At 49.1% G+C, this 19,317-nt stretch overlaps 1 protein-coding gene across 1 annotated transcript; it reads right to left on the bottom strand.

Moving 5' to 3' along the window:
* Nucleotides 1-1,511: 1,511 nt before the first annotated feature.
* Nucleotides 1,512-7,943, bottom strand: PPP1R3B (protein phosphatase 1 regulatory subunit 3B). Its single transcript, XM_030450181.1, has 2 exons — nt 7,845-7,943; nt 1,512-4,982 (listed from the first exon to the last, which is right to left on the bottom strand). Exons 1-2 carry the CDS (start codon nt 7,856-7,858, stop codon nt 4,091-4,093), a joined length of 906 nt encoding a protein of 301 aa, XP_030306041.1. The 5' UTR covers nt 7,859-7,943; the 3' UTR covers nt 1,512-4,090.
* Between the last annotated feature and the right edge of the window lie 11,374 nt (nt 7,944-19,317).

The following is a 19,317-nucleotide window of genomic DNA, read 5'->3' as shown; positions in this document are numbered from 1 at the left end:
GACCAGGGGAACACTGCTCCCCTCCCTTTTTACAGATCTGTCCATGGAGCACAGACTCAGGAAACCTGAACCTCCAAACACCAAAGCCAAGGTGAATGTGGCATCCTAGCTCATCTATTTCTGCCAGTGAGATAATTCTTGGTGTCACCAAAAATTCTACACAGAGGTTTGGGAACCTTAGAGTAGAGGCTGGGGGAGGGGGGAGGATGCCAGGAGCCAGAAGCAATCTAAGAAATTAATCTATATTAAACACCAAGTGCACAATCACACCTGCCACCATAGGCTTTATAAATGCAGTAATTCCAATGCCTGTATCCTCTAGCAATGTATCCTCTAATGTCTATCTGGACATTAGGACAGAAACCCAAGAGCTCTCTTGGCCCTTCTAATACTTGCACATTTCCTTGCATGTCAACAGGCTTGCATTTTCTTGTCCTTTAAACAAAAACTGTGGTTACACAGGGTTTTTAGCCATGAAGTTGTTATGGGAGATAAGCTCATTGCAGTGGTCTCGTTCAGGAGCTTGGGCCAGTGTTCAGATGTGAAAGCAGCCCAGAACAAGCCACTCAAGTCACCTGGGGATGTGCTGGGGCAGGGAAGACACAAATAGCTTTTAAAAATGTATTTTTTCCTGTCTGCATTTTTAATGGTGCTTAACACAGTTGACTAGATGTGGAGGTAAGAATCTGGGGAGAAAAAAGTAGCAAATGGTTGCCAAGAAAGTGAAGCCCTTTGCTTTGTGGTATTTCTCACAGCATAACTGCTGTCAGGCAGGGGATTACATGCAGGGTTTTATCTCTTGCCTACTCATCTTTCACATGGAACTTCCCCCCACTTCAGCCGGCATGGTTCCCTTTCTTATCTGTAAGTGGCAAAAGCCACCAGCTCAGCAGAGTTGATTGTTTGAAATGCAAACACCTTCAGGGCATCACCAACACCTGGACTTTATGGTCAAAGCCAGTTCAAATCCTGAAACCAGCCCCAGCTGGCATTTACACCAGAGCTGTTGCCTGCGAAGAATTTTTCCTGCTGGTGCTTTTTATTAGTTTGAGAAGAAGGGTCTAACTTTCACTCCATCCTGGTGTAAGAAACCTCCCAGCCCAAGGCTTTTCATAGCATCCATCACACCCCAGTACCCAGGCAGAGAGAGAGCAGTGATCCCAGATCAAGCCAAGCTGGGGAAAGGACTAAAATAAATGCAGAAAAACCTTAAAAAGGCTGTTCTTGGCACTACAAGCAGGGCAAGAGTGAAAAGCAGCTCGGGAACACAGTGGTTAGTAGAGATATTTCAGAGCAGGGAGACAAGGACCTGGCTCCTCTCCTCCTTCTCATGGCTGCATCCTTGCAGGCAGGAAGGCAGCAGGCACAGGCAGCTCATGCCCCATTTCAGGCAAGGGAGCCCACTGCAGAGATGTCCTCCTTCCTAAAGGCCACTTGCAGGAACCTGGTCTTGTCTCCAAATCACCTCCCCAGCCCCGTGGGTGTTTAAATAAGACAGCAAGATACAGAGCTAACATTTTGTTCCACCTTTATTTTAACAATCAGATAAAAACAAAACCAAAGTTTTAAAAGAGGCATTACATGGCAATTTATAAAGTGCATTTTCCACTTGAGTGTTGTGTACAAAAATATCTTTTAAAAACAAACATGCAAAACACCCCACAAGGCACTTTCAGGCACAGAGTGAGGAGAGCAACCCCCCACTTCTATGTTCACATTGGCAAAGGAAAAAGGGAAAAGGGGAAAGGCCACAAGTAGTATTTTTAAACTGCTATTTGACTAGTCATTTCCCAGCCTAGCTTCTACTTATGGCATTGCTCTTCTAGCTTATCTTCCATGTTCCTCCCTAAGCACACCCCCTGCACAACCTGAAAACAAACAGGCCCCATAAGGAGATACCACCCTCCACAGCACCCCAGACATACATGCCTTGTTTCAGCTCACAAAATGCTCTCCCTGGGCATGAGAACATGCCAGGAGAACACAACTTTTCTACAGTCAGTGTCTTATAGTATTAACACCATAAACTAAAAAAAAAAAAAAAAAATAGGTGTCACTCAGGTTTGCTTTATGTTTAAAACCAGGTTCCAGCCAAGCTAGGCAACAGTCCCTTTGAGAGAGACCAGATGCAGGTGGTAACTGCTGACTCAGAAACCTGTTTGAACAGAGGAACCAAGCCTGATGAGCTCTGGGCTAGCAAGCAGACTTCCGACCTCAACTAAGTGATCAAGCAAAGTGGTGATATGCATTGCTGTCGGGTTTTGAAAAAGCAGGAGTTGAAGGCTAGCTACTTTTCTGCAAGCTCTTGTCCCTTTCAGCATTGAACTGTGATCATAGGATCCCTTCTAGGTTAGGGTAAAACAGTTTGTAAGTATTTCATATGGTAGTCTCCAGAATTAAAAACTAGGTTTAAAATGTTAAGTAGTCTAGCCCATTGCTTCTCTCCAGCCCATCCATAGGCTGTTATAGGCACCAAAAAAAAATTATATAAAGCTTATGCACTATAAAAATAAGATTCCCTTGACCTCTATTTCTACAAACTATTTGGCACTCTCCCTTTGAGCTGAGGGATTAAGTTATTCTGCTCAACTAGCAAGCAAGAAGCTTCATGAGGCTGTTTGGCACTGCACAAACTGGCCCCCTCACCTCAGCACAGGCCCAGGAGACAAAGCCACCTCTCTGAAGGCAGGGATGGCTCACATCTGTGATTTGTTTCACACCCAGGAGTGGTGTCAGGATAACCCCACCTATCATAACTAGTTCTTTGCAAAGGTGGGGTTAGCAGCTTCTCATGGACACAAAGATGTCAAGTTTGGGCATTTACAGGCTGGAATGGCAGCTACTGCTACAACAGCAAGGGAAAGCCCAGCATGTCAATGTACAGCATCCTCACACCTGAGCAGTGCCACACCATTAGCTGCCAAGCAGTCCATAGCACACAGTAACAAGCCATTAGGAGATTTTTAAAATCCATGCAATTTCCAAAGCCTGTTCATCCCCAAGCATTGCTGGGTTCACACATACCACCCCTTTCTCAGTCAAGGCACTTCTACCACAGTAGGTACACAAGAGTCACCTTTCCAAGGACACAGCACAGAGTAGCCAAGTGGTCCATTTGCATTTACCTCCCAGAACACCCAAGCACAGTCTCCTGCTCAGGACTCTGGGCCCCAGCTGGACTAAACCCTGTTTTACAGTCCACAGGAGGAAGAACTGCATTTTCAGGACCCAGCATGGCCAACCTCTGACTTCAGGTGTCCATCAAGAGGAAAAAAAAAGTTAATCACATATGACAAAGAAACATGAAGGTTTTGAAGAAGGCCGCCAGGGCTGTCAACCCACAGCTGTGTTACAAACACTGCACAGCTAATCTCTATTTTTGGTAACAAGTGTATAACAAGAGTTTTTCAAGATCAGCTGATACAACAACTGGTGACTAAGCATATCAGATCCTCTCCCACAGGCACATACATCTCCTAATACAGCAGGCTGTAGGGTCACATTTCCTGTCATTGCAGTTGCATTTTCATTTCCAAAACACTCTTTCACCTGCAGTAGGAAGGCCCTCACACTACCAGGTCAGGTGCAAGGTTCCTTTCCCCACCAGGCACAGGCCAGCTTTGCAAGAAGATCCCTGCAGCTCAAATACAGCCCACTGAAAATACAATACTAGAACATATTTTGAAAAAGCCTTTTAACACTAGGCAAGCAATACAAACCAGCCACCACTACATAGCTTGGACACACAATATAAGCACTGTAGTGTTTCTCTGGAGACTAGCAGCTTCACAGAAGGAGTAGCAGCACTGAAGAGACATAATAGGAGCTATTGTTGCTCCTGGTCCTTTGAGCATCCAGAGCACCAGTTATCCTAGTTTTGGCAGGGAAGGCAGCTCTTTTATGCCAGAAATGCTTCCCTGACTATAAGCCCACTGCCAGCAGAGTGCTGCACATCTGGTTTTGCTGGAAGGCTTATGCAGAGCTGCATGGAGCCATACTTCTCCCCTTCCTTACACCTCAGGTTCAGATGGGCTCCCAGGCCTGCGGACACGCCAGCAACAGTTAAGTCAGGTAGGACTTGGTCCTTGGGTCAGTAGTAAGGCCCCAGCTTCTCATAGCCTGAATAGCTGGGCCACTCAGCAAAGAGGCCATAGGAGCAGAGAGGGCTACCAAACTGGTCGAAGGCACTGGCAAAGTCAGGGCCCTGTGGGGGATGGATGGCTTCCTGGGCAGACTTCAGTTCTGGCCGTATGATCCTGTAATTAGTGCCCTTGTTGCTGTCCCAGTACACATGCCCATTGCACTCAAAGGAGATGGCAAACTCAACTCTTTCGTGGGACTGAATTACCTCAGGGAAGCTGATGTCAAAGGAAAAAGTGTCCCGATCTGACCCTCCATACGTATCCTTGACATATTTGCATGGGTAATCTACAAAGTTTTTCCAGGTGTCAAATGTCATCCTGATCTTCACAGTCTTTTCAAAAGCTATGTTCTTCACCTTCACAGTTCCCACAATGGATCTCTCCTTTAGCACACAGTTTTCAAGGCAGACACAGTCCATCTGCAGGCGGTTTCTGAAGTCCAGATAGTCCACGGAGGGCTGAACAAAATCCAGGACAAATCTGTCCTTCTCCGCTGTTGTCAGACCCACGATGTTGTCTATCAGCTCAGTGATGTTGAAAGGAATATCTAGCGGATCTTCAAACTCTGAGAACACCTTCACCATCGTCAGAGCGAAGCCTCTGCTGTCTGCAAATGACACCCTCTTCTTCACTTTGTTGTGTGTGAAGGAGTTTGCTGCCTCTTCTGGTCCATTCAGCACAGTCTTGCTGCTCAGCTGGATGCAGGGCCGCAGGGGCTTGCTTGGCTTTGGAGCTATTTTGCAGGCACACTTCTCTCTTCGCAAGGGTGAAGAGCACAGGTACAGCTGCATTGCTACATCCACAGCCATTGCTTGTTTGTGAGGAAAATAGTCTAACACTCTGGAAGATGAAAAGAAGGGTCAGTTGATGTTGGAAAAGCATTTTAATGTGACTTCTGCCACACAACTGCTACACTGCTTCTCCCTCCCTAGCCATCCCAAAGAAATTTGATCAACGCCGCAAATCCCTTCAGCTTAATTAAAGGCAAGTACTTGCCTGGTGTAACTTACAGACACAGTGAGAAGTGTGGTGCAGCAGGACCAAAGCCTGCTGTGTGCTCCTGAACAAGATTTCTTCAAATTGGTACAGGGACAGGGTCACCATTTGACGACACATGCAGGCACTGTCCTATGAGACTAACAGTAGGAGACCCCAGAGGATTTGGATTTCTTAACCAAAGTCCACAGCTCAGTCCTGCTGATGTCCACCAACCCAGATATTATCAAATCTCAATGCTACATATAAAGCAGTATTCCTGCTGCACTCACCCCATGCATTTGTGGCAGTAAGAATTCAGGTTTGTCACGAGCTGCTGTACACAACTAGCCACACCTTTCATAAAGCCCCAAATGTGTAGGATTTACTAGGCTAAAAAGCACTCATTTGGCTGAGCCACATACTGTGCTCATTGTTTCCCAGAACTTTCATCTAAAATGCCTGCAAGTGGTATTTTAAGGATAGCAGCAGTCTGATATAGCAGTAAGGTAGAGACATGCCAACACTGGTCTCCACCTACGGAGGAGCCATTTTCTTCCCTCTACTACACTTCAAAACAGATGTCAAGCCAGATGGCCCTCAGGTTTTACTCCAGTGCAGTTTGCACTTCAAGCCTCCACAGTGCTTGTGCTGAGCCTCTGGGAAACTCCCATATAGCCACTGACAAACACAATTCACCCACCCAAGCCTTTGGAAATGAGTCCTTCCTCCAGAAGGCAGAGGCCATCTGACCCTCCTCCTCCAGAGCTCAGCCCATTCCTCCAGGGATGCAGCACAGCTCCTCTCTGTGCACCCCCTCTAGAGCAGCTCCCACCTGGCACCTCACCAAATGTAGCCCTGGATTTGCCCCTGGAGCCAGGCAGCTTCCAGAACACCATATCCATCACACCCACTTATACTGAGGTTAGGCTGGATGCTCTGGGCAGAGTCTCTTTGGCCTGGCTGTGGATAAACAGCTAGAGAGATTTACGACACACATAAACCCCCCCCTTATGTCAACTGCATTGTGGCTGACCCTAAGCACAGTATTCCCTTAATAAAAATCTCCTATTTGGCTGCCAACCAGGCTCCAAAGCTGCTTGCACCACACAGGGCAGGATGAGCCAGCAGCGGCCACCAGACACGTGACGCCGCCAGAGCTCTGGCCACCAAAGCCACACACAGCACCTCTAGGACTTGACTGCTGTCCCTGTGCCAAGAAAAAGCTGTGCTCTCCAATTTGGTGGTTTCATTGCCCACCCTGCAATGCCAGCACTGCAGCTCTGAGCAGGCTTTCACAGCACCCATTCAGCATCTGTTTATTCAGAGCACATGTGCTGAGGCTCACTTCCCAGCACACCTACCAGCTAACACCTTCTGCCAGCTCAAGGGCAGCTGAACAAGACAGACAGCAGACCCACCTGTCTACTAACACTGATCTGCTCTTCTCTACCTGCTTTTGCCAAGTTTTTATTCACGCACACTTTATATAGGTCATTTCCTCCATTAAATTAATGCAGCTTCCAATGCTTCTCTCTGACTTGGTCCAGTTCCACTCGCATTGCATCTTTTCCCAGGGAAATTTATTCAACTGAATTCCTCTAAGAGCTGAAAACTCAGGTTTCTTAGTAAGCCTTGGTTATTCACCATTTATAAAACCAAAAGACATGAAATACCCGGCCTGATTTGCATTACTTGCAACTTTTTTCCAAGATAATAACTATCAAAAAAGGTTTTTGTACCTACTATTAAGCTGACCTGTCTGCTTTTACAAGCTTTTCCAGCTCCTTTGATACCCCACCTATGTCTTGCTCTTGAGAGCCTGCTGATGCCCACCTCCCAGTACAGCAGAAGGTTTTCCTTTCAGGGAATGTTGGCCATCTTGAACTTCAGATGGCTCGAAGGTGGAAGCAGGGAAGTAGTTTTGGAGAGCTCATGCAGCAAAGCGAGCTCTAGAAGGCACGCAGTGCAAGGCAGGCAGCCCTTCACAGCTAAAGGTGCCGACTACTCTTCCCTTCCCCTCCGAAGGAAGGGGACAGACTGAGATTCTGCCTCTGGAAACCCCCCCGCAGCTTTGCCCTCTCCAGACGGGGATGGCACTGCTTCCTCTTCCCTCCTTTATTTCTAGGAAGGAGAAGCAGATCAGAGCAAATGAATTTGTTACCCCTATATACACCAAAGCCCCTCAACAGCCTCCGCCCAGGACTGTTTTTGAGCAGCCACCCCGCTAGCCGAGGCCTCGACGTGCACCCACCTCGAAGCCAGAGGTGTTCAGACGTGAGAGGCTGCCGGACGAAGCAGCGCTCAAGGTTTTCAGCCCCCTCCTCTGCTCAGCAAAGGCCGAGCAGCTCGGAAGGCACCACCCATCTCCCCCCGAGGCCCAGGGGATGCCATCCCTGCTCCGGCCCGGCCTCCTGCAGAAGCACCGCTGCAAACCCGAGCCAAGCCCCGGCTGCACGACACCCTCGGCGAACCCAGCGCAGGGGCTCCTCCCCGCTACCACTCCGGGCTCAGCCGTGCAGCCAAACCCAGAGCGGCCCATCCACATTCCCATCCACATTCCCATCCCCATCGATAAGCAGCACCGCAGCGGGGAGCGCTGGTACCGCTCCCGTACACCCGAGGGAGCTGCAGCACCACAACGGGAAGAGGAAGGAGGGAGGGCAGGGACAAGGGCAAGCCGAAAGGCGGTAGCGATGTGAAGCCACGACCCCCCCGGGACCATACCTGGCACAGTGCATCGAGCCGAAACCCCCAGCTCGTTGTCGCCGACACCGCGGGTGTAGCCCCGACCCGGCGCCTTAAGCTGCGCGTCCCGCCCCGCCCCGCCCCGCCTGCCCGGCCTGCCCGCGCCGCAGCCAATCAGCGCGCCCCCAGCGCGGAGCGGCAGCCAATAAGCGGCCGCCTGGCCGGCACGCGCGAGGCTGAGGGCCGCCACCCCGGGGGGCAGCGGGAGGGGGAGTGCGCGGCCATGGGCGGCGGGTCGTGCGCTGTGTGCGGCCCTGCCGGGTCCTGCCTCGGGGGCGGCTGCGCAACGAGGCCTCGGCTAGCGGGCTGACTGGTTATAAACAGCCCCGGGGACAAGGCAGAGGCGGTTGAGGGGCTTTGGTGAATGTAAGGGTAGCAAATTCATTTGCTTCTCCTTCCTGGCAATAAAGGAGGGCAGAGTTAGAGGTGCCATCCCTGTCTGGAGAGGGCAAAGCTGCGGGGGGGTTTCCAGAGGCAGAATCTCAGTCTGTCCCCATCCTTCGGAGGGGAAGAGGAGAGGAGTCAGCCCCTTTAGCTGTGAAGGGCTGCCTGCCTTGCACTGCGTGCCTCTTGGAGCTCCCTTTCCTGCATGAGCTACCCCAAACTGCTTCCCTGCTCCCACCTTCAAAGCAGCAGTGGAGCTGGGGCCGGGGGCAGCCCTTTCCCTTCTTTCCCCCTTTTGCCCCCCCTTACCCCCTTTCGCCCCCAGCAGGGCTCCACCAGCCCCTGGTGTCACCCACCAGCTCTGCCCCACAGCTCTGCTTGCCATCATCACCCACTGCCAGTCCCAACACGTGGGACTGGCTGCTCCCAGGCTTGGGAAAACCCTTCAGACCTTAGGAGCAATTTCCTTTGTGGATGAACCTGGCTAGGTCAGTCCCTCTGCCTTTCCCTGGGCAGGACGAGCTTGTTCTGGCAGGAGGGATGAGCTCTCAGTCAGGCTCTGGATGCTCCCAATCTCTCTCTGTCCTGCAGCAAAATGTGGCTCCTGTGTGGAGACACCATCCCTACCTCTCCAGAAGGGCAAGGTGGGGCATTGTGGACATCACAAATAGGCAGATAAAGGCTAAACCTACAGGAATGTGTTCTTCAGGCAGGAAAGGCTTTTGGGAGCACTGATGTCAGCTGAGCTGGCCCAGGGTGTTCGGGTGCTCAAGGACTGGGGCAGAGGAGGGTTCTTCACACATCTACATCTCATGACTACAGCTCTGGACTTAGGGGCTGTGCTGGCACTGGTTACAAATCACCAAAGGATTCTCCAAAATCCTCTTTCCAGAAAGTATTTATGTTGTAGAGTGATAAAAATTACTTATGGTATGAAAAAACACCTGTGTAGCTCAGCTGGCACAGAGACACCTGCCCAATGGCAGTCCCTGTCAGGGCACTCGTGCAAGGCTGGGAAGGTGTTTCTAACACCCTGAAAATATCTGCTAGGTGAGCTGCTGCTCTGGCAAAGGCCCCTGCTGCTTTGCAGAGCTGGCAGGACCTTCCAGCTACCCTCCTGTCAGCAGTTCCCATCTCTGCTCTCTGGGACTGCTTTCACATCTTCATCACAGAGCCTCATCTCCTCCTCAAGATGCAAGAAGTGTGCATGGAGCCAGCTGCCCTGGCAGGAAAGCAGCTTTTGGGAAGAAATGCCATCTCCATGGGCAAGATGTGAAGACTGTTGTGAGGTGGAGATGGTGTATCTACCTTCTCCCTATGGTAATGGTGTATTTACTCTTTTTTGTGCTATGTCTGGCCTCTCACTGCACAGCTGCAAGCAATGCTGCTCTCCCTCTCTCTCTCCTTTTCTTCTCTCTTTCCTTACAGACCATAAAGGCAGGATTGAAATGCCAACATTTGTTTTCAATTAATTTTGTGGAAATACACACAGCTATTGTTAAAGCCAGAGACTTCCTGCTGGAAGATGGTATTTCATAAGCTTATTCTCTACAAGGCAAAAGGGGTTTGGTGAAGGAAAAAAAGAAAAAAAATACAACCAAACAATTTTTGTTTTGTTTTATAAACCCTTTTTAGATAAAGGCAGTGATAAGATTCGTGCTGGGAGAGAGAGAGCTAAGATGCACTCACTGCAGGAGCCTGACAGACTTACAGTAACATTTTACATAAATGTGTTGAGGCTCTGGTGGGATTTCTGCACATTCTTCTTAGTGATGAGGTTTTACAGCAGGGATAGGGAGAGCCACAAGAGACATGGTAAGGTGGGCATGCCCCACCGGCACGGTTGCCTCCACTTCTCCAGGCAGGGCCAGTGCATCCTGGCTCAGCTCTGTCACTCATCTTGGGTTACCAAAGAGCTCCAGGTGGAAGTAGTGAGTTTAATGGGACAAGCCTGAAACCAGGGAAGCCCTGACCTGACTTTCATCACCCCGGGTGGAGCTGTTGAGGGAGGTGCTGGTTGTCCTCTGAGGCATGTGGGTTTTGGCCAGCCATCCCCCAGCACCAGGGCAGGAAGGAACAGATGTGAGATGGCTTTGGGTCGTGCTTCTGCCCTGCAACAAGAGTCCTCTTTTCCATGAGTGGGTCGGGGTGTTTCACAATGCTGTTTGCCCCTGAAGCAAAGGTGGGTGGAAGTCAGGCAGGGCTCTGCAGCAGGCTGTGGACACACAGGCTGTTATCTCTGGGGAACTGAGATAGTGGCTATTTTTAGCTTGGTGCCAGGTCCTCGTGCAGTGGTCTTTGTGATTTCCCCACAACTTTCCACCCCTCCTGCCTCACTCAGGGCTGAGGCAGAGTTTGCTCCCTGCCATGGGGCAGAGGCTCCGGGGTTGTTGGTCCCTGGGGGAGCACAGCAGAGGCAGTCAGACATGTGACAGACAGCTCTGGGAGCAGGGTTCCACTCTCCCATCAGGTCTCACCTGGGGTTTGTTCTTGATTGGGTGTCAGGTAAATCCTGATAGGATTTCCCACAGGGCCCCCTGGGACAGGATGTGGTGGTTCCTGTACATCTGGAGTGTAGCTTGCATCAGACAGAGCTTCTTCATCCACCCTGTGGGGCAGCCCTTTCCCCAGTGCCTGTACCATCAGGTATGAGTAGGTCCTTGGGGACTCTTCCTGGCCCTGCCACCTCCTCTGATGCCCTGCTAGAGGCAGGAGTGGATGGAGCAGCTTCTTCTCCCTGCTGGGAACTGACAGGCTGCTGTGCCAGCTCAGCCTCCCAGCAGCTGGGGGCCGGGCAGCCCTGGTGGGGAAGGGGAGCGAGGTCGGGGGTGTTGTGCAATGTGTCCACACCACAGCAGGCTGCAGGGACAAGGCTCAAGGGCGAGTGTTGTAAACCAGGGGAGCAGCTGATGTAACAGCACTGCCCAGGGAGCACACCGTGGGGCTGCCATGGAGCACCCCACCCCACTCCTCGTGCCCTCCTCCCAAATCAGCAGCACTCCTTCTGCTTCCCTCCTCTCCCTGCTGCCCCAGATGCCATCCACCCATCACTGCCCATGGGCACAGGGGCTCCAGCCCTCCACACACAGCTGTGGCCCCAACCCACAGTGTGGCTGGGGAGAGGTCTCTGTTTCTGGCTGCTGGAAGTTCTGGTGGTGGTGGTGAAGGTGCTATGGCCCAGCAGCCTCTGAGCCAGGCCACGATGCTGGCAACAGGCAGAGGACCTAAAGTCCTGTTAAAGTCCACCTGTTTCTGGCAAGGCTGTGAGGGTAACTCTGAAGTAATTTTAGTCAAATGTTGCTTCACATCAAAATGCTCAGGGAAAACTCATTTTGAAATAAGTTTTGTCTTTCAGGGCACGTGGTGAGGGAGGGAAGCCCAAATGCAACAGAAGAGGCTATTTTGGGCTGACTGGGACACTGTGGGAGAGCTGGCCAGGCCAGTGCAGAGCCCTAGGAGCAATGGCAGTCTGCACATGATGTGCCACCCTCCACAAAGAATGTATCCCTGGTGAGCTGGGTGTTTGGCTGTCAGTCCTTCCTTGTTCCTTCTAGGCATACTGGTGGGTTTCAGACACACTTGACAGGGGAGTAGGAAGCTTACAGACCCCTCTTAAGTTTTGTGAGAATCAAGAGCTGGTGGGGAGAGACCCAGTGAGCATCCTCACTAAGCAAACACAAAGTGGGGCTTGGTTGTGGTGGCCCCTGGCCAGTCCATGTCTGCACCAGTTGGCCAGCCAGCACTGACAGTCCCTTGTGAAAGAAGGACAAAAGCAGGAGAGAGTGACAATGTGACAGAAATCTGTAGGAACCATGTTTTCTCTCACTCTGCAGTTAACCATCAACTTGGTCTTAGCTGCAACAGCACACTGAGGTCTGGTGTGCTTCTTGGGAGTTCCTTATGGTCCCACACCCCTGTCCATCTCCTGCAGGACAACAGTAAACACAGCTCCACCAAAGAAAAGACTTGAGAATTCCTGTCATGTGGTGGGGGTTCCCTCTTTTATTGCCACAGGTCTCAAAGGGTTGGACTCAATGATCTCTGAGGTCTCTTCCAACCCAGCCAATTCTATAATTCTATGATAAATTCCTCTGACCATCCCAGGAAATTAAGCCTGGTACTGTGTGCTGTAGATGAAGACTGGGGTTTATAAAACTAGATCAGTACAAGTGCTCAGTGAGAGAAACCATGAAAATCCATGCAAAAAAGAGAGGCTGTAGGAGAGGGAATGAATGCAAATATGTTACTACAAATGCCTTAGGGAAAGCTGATAAGCACAGAGAAAAATTAAATGGGTTTCTGGCAAAGGAAAAGCCCAAAGGGCAACATGAGGATACAAGATGACAGTAGAGCAACCAAATGATAGGCAGGCAGAAACAATGCAAGTTCTTGGCCAGGAATACAATGTGCTTGTCAAAAATATAGAGGTGCTGAGGTGAGGAGCTGTATCCAGAGTACCAGGTGAAAACAACCACTTCCCCAGAGCATGGGATCCAAGGATGTGTGAGTCCCTCCAGGAAGAGAAGGGTACCTCCTGTTTTCTCAACATCTACAATGTTCTTTTCAGAGAGACTTTGCCTTCATGCAGTTTACAGATTTCATTCCTATCAATGAAGTCCTAGAAAATTATGGCAAAAGAAAGAAAGTTGGTTGTCTGTCCCAAGATTCCACAAGAGCAGTGCTACAGCTGTGTGCCCATCCTTACTTTTAAAAAGATTTTTTTGAGAGCATCCCTTCCCTTAGTGAACATGCACTGTGGAGATGTCTGGCTTGACATCCCTGAAACTTTTCTTTCTTGCACTTCAGTTGATGCAGAGAAACATGGTGGCTTTCCACCTCTTCTGCTGTTTGCTTATGAAAAAAAAAATTTAAAAATTGTCTGTAAGCAGTACATGCCCTCCTACATGAAGGGAAAAAGGAGCATAAAGACACAGCCTGAAATAGAACCTCAAACTCTCCAAATTCCCCATGTGCTCTTGTAGTCAGGACTGGGGTTGGAGTAGCAAGAATATGAAAAAGAGTCAGAGCTATTTCCAGTGATCCCCTGCTGTGACTGCAGAGTCAGAGGGATGCTCAGCTCCTCTCAGGCAGCCTGAATCACTGCAGCTGCATTAGCAGCTTACTTTGCTTTCACCATACAAGTGCCTGTCTGGCTGGACGTGGATCTGCCCTTGATGCACAGCAAAGCAATGTGTATTTTAACTTTGGTGCCTTACAAAGACTGCAAACCTTATTTGGGGGGACAGACATCTTGGAAAATTTCATGTACCCAGGCCTGGGGACTCAGAGGGCTTATCTTTACATGAGAGACTCTGCTTTGCCTGCCAATCACTTGTATGCTGATGAAGGCTGAGAGAGAAAAAGGAGACTGAGGGGTGCATGTATTTTTTTTAATGATAAATATGATCCTAAGCTCCTTTCAGGGGCTCATGTCCTTCATCTGAGCCTCTCTCAGCATCCAGGCTCTCTCTGCTGCAGCAGAGGATGGTCCATCCCTCCGTGAAGCCCTTTGTCTCATCCTAAGGGATGGGATCTGTTGTTTTCCATAGTTGTCTGTCTCTGTGTATTCACTGGAGAGGGAATCTGAAAATCTGCAGGAACAAGATGCCTGACTTTTAGATGGAATCTTGAGCAGGTACCAAAGGCAGTAACAAGGGTAAAGGCATGAGCTGAGAGGAGGGTGCTGGGGAAGGAGGTTCAGCTGTGGCTACTGTCATCATCAGCCTTTGTGTTCTTTGAAATGTTTTTCAAGTGTCACCTGACCTTTAATTCTAAATTTTTAATTGAATCTCAGGGTAAAACAAAACTAAAACAAACAAACAAAAAAGAAACCAACAAAAAATCCCTAGACAAACAAAACCAATCAACCAACCAAAACAACAATAAAAACCCAAAACAAAACCCAGCAACAAAATCACTGAACCAAAAACCAGCAACAACAAAAAAATCTGGTCATGTTCAAGGATTTATTCAATTAACCAGATGCTTGAAGTTTCCTTCTTCCATAAACTGACTGTTAGCAAAAATTACTCTTGTCTGGAGTTCTTGTACTTCTGATGTTGCTCATGAAATACAGCTAAGCAGGTCACCTGAGATCCCAAGTTTGGTACATACAAATAGCTTCACTGTCTGCAGGTATCTTGGCATTGCCTCCTCTCTTAGGAGTGCTTGGGATCCCGCAGAGACAGCTCTGTCCCTGTCTGACCTGCCAAGATCCATCTCATCTCATCTCATCTCATCTCATCTCATCTCATCTCATCGGCACCAAGCAGGAATCAGTTACCCACAGCATCCGTACGCCTGAGCAAGGACTTCAAAACTTGGATTGGATGAGACAAAATTTAGGAAATGGGCCTGCAGACAAGAGACACCCCCAAGGGCAGGAATAGCTCTGGTGGGAGCTGGAGAGCAGGCTGGTTATTCATTGGAAGCCTGCTGCTGGCCCTGGCTGGGATGAGGGAGTCAGACCATGGGGTGACACGTTAAGCAGCATTCCAGTGCTGACAGCTGGGAATAGCACATGTCCCAGGTCCATGGAGCCTGCGAGCATTTTTGGCTGTTTCCTTCATCCCTCCTCTGGTCTTTTCTCATCTCCTGTTACTGATCTGCCCAATTTCCCTCAGCAGGCTGAAGAGGAGGGTGCTGCCAGCCTTCAGCACTGACCTGATCCTGCAGCGGCTGAAAACCAGCGTAAAGAAGATGCAGCCTCCTCCCCAGTGTAAAGCAAACTGCTTGCTGTCCATCATTTTTCCCTGGATACTGCTGATTCCCAAGTTGAAGTGCTGGTAGGTAAGTCAAGATGGTGCAGTCACAGCAGGTGGTGAAGGAGAAGGGCTTTGTAGGATGGGAGACCAGCTGATAGTAATCTGAACCAGGTGGCACCAGCAAAGCTGGGGAAAAGTGACAATAGCCAGGGGCTGTAGGGAAATCAATCAGTTGAAATAAATATGATGGTGCAGAAAGTCATTACAAGTAGTCTGGGAACTGAATTTTCTGACTTGTCTGCTCCTGATAAAGGAGAGACCAATCTAGAAGATGTGCAGTAGTGCAGAGTAGCGGAACATCCACTGGTGACTGCTGTACTTTGGATGACTGTTTTTGAGAAAGGGAGTGAATGCAATATTCCTTTTGCATGACTTTCATCAGTGTCCCTGTCACATATACGTAGGCACACATGCCCATAACCTATCTTTCCTAATCTTTCAGAAACACTTTGACTCCACTGCATTATTCCAGTTTTGTGCTGTACCACTCCCTCAAAACTCAGTGCAGTGCTGAAAAACTGCAGGCAGTACCAAACTCTCTGCACTCATTGTTTCCTTTTGCTTAAGGGTCACTTCAGAACACAAAGTCCCCTGTGACTTTCTGGCTCTCAGTGTGGCAACAGCTTGGAAAAAAACAGAAAACACTGAATCTTCTGAAGCTGATTGCTGTAACCTGATTAGACTCTCAGAGCAGTTTGGATCTTGTCAGCACATTCCAGAGACAGGAAGGTGCTGTCACGTCCCAGAGAAGGTCTGTGTATCTAAGCTGGCTGACCCACTTCAAACCTTGCCAACTTTTTCAGCCTCTTTGATTGCGTGGTCTTGAAATGACTTCAAGGCCAATCTTCTGACCTCCCCTTCCTCAAGGTCATTGCTGGGACCTCCGTGACAGTCCTTACAAGACCTAATGCAGCTCTGGTAATTCCTGCTGTGAATTGGGTTTGAGCTGTTTGACAGTTTTGGGACAACATTTTGGGGATGGCCTCTAGAGATGGTGTTGTGGTTGGGGTTGTTATGGTAAGGGATTTGCTCGGGTCCTCCAGAAGGTAAGCAGAATTAGCTCAATCAAATCAAATAATCAAGGACTATTTGATTAACAGTTTAACCCAAGATGTTGGTGGCCTCCCTGGCAGCCAGGGCCTGATCCAGCCCGTGCCATGGCACAACTGGGGCTTTGCACTATGCTCATGCAAAGAACCTTGTGCTGCATGTGCAGGACAGAGCTACCCTGGCACCCAAGCTGCTCTCTGAGCTTTTTTAAGCCTCTGCTTAGATGTGAGCTAAGGCAGGTATAAATAGCAGTCAGTGGCCCCTGGTTAACCCAGGGGCTTTGATCAGGGAGCTGGCTCCCTGGGTCAGTACTTGGCTGCTCTCAGCCTGGGCTCTCACTTGACCAAGGGGGCCAAGTTCATGGTGCTCCTGGCTCACTGGCTGTCTGGGCAATGGGGGGGGGGGTGGGTGCAGGTTTTATTGGACACTCATCCATGTGAAAATGCACATTTATCTCTTATAAGGCAATAAATGCATGTGTACATAGCTACAATATACAATTTGTATTATAAAATATAAAGTGTAAATTAAAACTTATGTGCAAAGCAAACTACAGATTTCTAAAGTTCAGATATTAAAAATAAATCTCTAAATAAAGGGTTGCAGGCAGGGAGAGGCAGGGAGGACACTTGACACTGACATTGCAAAGCAGGCAATGTTCCCATTGGGTATGGATGCTGCAGTGGAGAAGCTGTCACGGGCCTGACCCACCCCTGTATTGCTGGCCCCCAGCATCTCTTATCTGCATGAACATGCATCCTATTTATTGAGTGGACTTCCTTTGCTTTCCAGCCCCCTCTTCCTCATGGCTGTGTTATCACCTCATGATCAGACACCGTGGCTGGGATATGTCAAAGGTGTTGCACCCCGCTCCAGCTTTAATTGCCTTCTCTTGGTCATTCTGAAGTTTGAGGCTTTAAAATCATTGTCAGGGCTGTGTTCCCCACTGCCAGGCATGGCTGAGGCTGTTCATGGAATGCTGTGTCCAGTCTGGGCTCCTGGTACAAGAGAAATGGTGACAAGCTGCAGCGGCAGACACCAGGCTGGCAAGAATTTCCAGCACATGGCACAAAAGCAGAGCCCAAGGGAGCTGGGCTCTCTCTGAGCCCAGAGAACAAGTGGCTGATGGGGCTACAAGTGCATCTTGCACTGCCTGAGAGCTGAACCTTCTCAGAGGTGACTGGTGAAAATAGAAGAGCCAAGAGGCACTTCTGCAACACAGGGACCTGGTAAGGTAGGTGGAGATCACTCAGTACAAGAAGAATGGGGCAGCAGCACATGTCCTAGATGGCTGGTGGCATCTGTGTCCTTGGGGACCATCAAGCCTCACTTGGATGCAGTCCCAGACATCCTGACCTGACTTTGAGGGGCCCTCATGTGTGGAGTGGGGAGGGGACAGATGTCTCCAGAGGTCCCTCTGCATAAAGCTGTCCATGTTTGTATGATTATATTGTATTTTCCCATTTGAAACTGATGTCCCTGAAAGCATTGATAGCTGCTGATTCCCCTGATGTGGTTTGTGGGGTTTCACATTGCTCAGGTGTCAAAGGCTCTCACAGGAACAGGCAAAAACCAACAGTGCTTAAAACAAAAAGTAAATCAATGAGCAAATGCAGAATGATGAGAGGCAGGTCAGACATGGAGAACTTGTATACAAGTGTGGTATGAAATCCAGCATTATGTGTCTGAGAGAATGAGGGAAGGGAAGGGAAGGGAAGAGAAGGGGGAAGAGAAGAGAAGAGAAGAGAAGAGAAGAGAAGAGAAGAGAAGAGAAGAGAAGAGAAGAGAAGAGAAGAGAAGAGAAGAGAAGAGAAGAGAAGAGAAGAGAAGAGAAGAGAAGAGAAGAGAAGAGAAGAGAAGAGAAGAGAAGAGAAAGAAGGATGATTCTCAAAATGGTTTAATGAAAATGGTTTAGTAAATGGTTTAGTCTCAAAGCTTTTGCAGATAGAAAGCAGTAGATGATCTTAAGCTCACTACACTGTCTCAGAGCGAAGCCCTTCCTTTAATTAATTTATTACTAATATAACATTGTTCTAATCTGTAGGGAGCAATAAAAAAATGCAAAAGCCAAGTGATCCTGATCTAAGTTAAACACACACATCTCCTACTTATCCAAAGGTATCTTATTTTCATAAAGCAAACAAGTCTATCTGTGGGCTGTGTGCAAGTGATCTGGCTCACAGACCTTTGCCCATGGCATGTGGTGTGGCTCTTGCAGCCCTGAAGGCTGCTGCCTGCTTAGCTCCTGCTATGGATTAGATGGGCTCATGCTGGGTGTTGCTGTTGCTTAGCTGTCCTCTGTGCTGTACTTTTCAGTAAGTCTGGCTGGTTTGCTTCACCACACACTCTGATATAAGGGCTTTCTACATGAATGAAGATTATATCAGAGTTCTTGTCATCCCAACAGCTGTTGGCATCAGACCACTCTTTTTTTTTTCCATTTGTAAAATAGGCGAATGTCAAATGTGCAACTTGTGTCATGGGACCTTGTGGATGCTGAAAGCTGCTGTGAGTTCAGAAAGGGACCAGGCACATTCACAGAACAAAATATGCCACTGTTGTACACAAAGATGCTCCTTCCTTTTCAGGAAATCCTTGATCAGCAAATCAAGCTGGCTGGGAAAGTAATCCAGAGAGGAATTACTACAGGCTTGTCCAGCTCTTCTCTTCTCCAGGCATCTGCCACAGCTCCAGACAGGGTGTCAGGTCAAGATGAACCACACTGGAGCTTAAGAACTCACAAGCTATGTCACTGTCACAGGTATGTTGAAGTTTCTCCCTAGAAGTATTCACAGAAGGCAGAGTGACAGCTGCAAAGCAAAGAGCAAGGCTGCTTAACTCCTTCTTCCTACCCTGGGGCTCTCCTGTAGAAACGCTCCTGGTGTTTGCAAATAGCTTGAAATCAGTTGTGTGGGCAGGGAGTGATGGCCATCCTCAGATGACACTTCTACACCCACATACTTCAGGTAGAGAACCTGGCCAGTGTTGGTAACTTCAACCACCCTGTACTGGGAGAATTGGGATCAGCAGCAAGGGCACTGGTGAGCATCACTGGTGTAAAACTCACCTACCTTGTGGTAGCTGAATTCAGTCTGTACTTGATAGTAAATAGGGCCATGAGAAGCAGCATCCTGGGAGTCTATTATTTCTGTGATCCTCTGGGTGAAAAAATACAGTTTATCATCCAAAATCTGCCCTTTATCTGCTCTGCTTCAACACTTCCACCACAGCTTCTGTGCATCTGGCTCAGTGCA

Source organism: Calypte anna, chromosome 4A (genome assembly GCF_003957555.1).
Source record: "Calypte anna isolate BGI_N300 chromosome 4A, bCalAnn1_v1.p, whole genome shotgun sequence".
Taxonomy (NCBI): domain Eukaryota; kingdom Metazoa; phylum Chordata; class Aves; order Apodiformes; family Trochilidae; genus Calypte; species Calypte anna.
The sequence above is the reverse complement of the archived record's forward strand: the minus strand, read 5'-3'. Positions and strand labels throughout refer to the sequence as shown.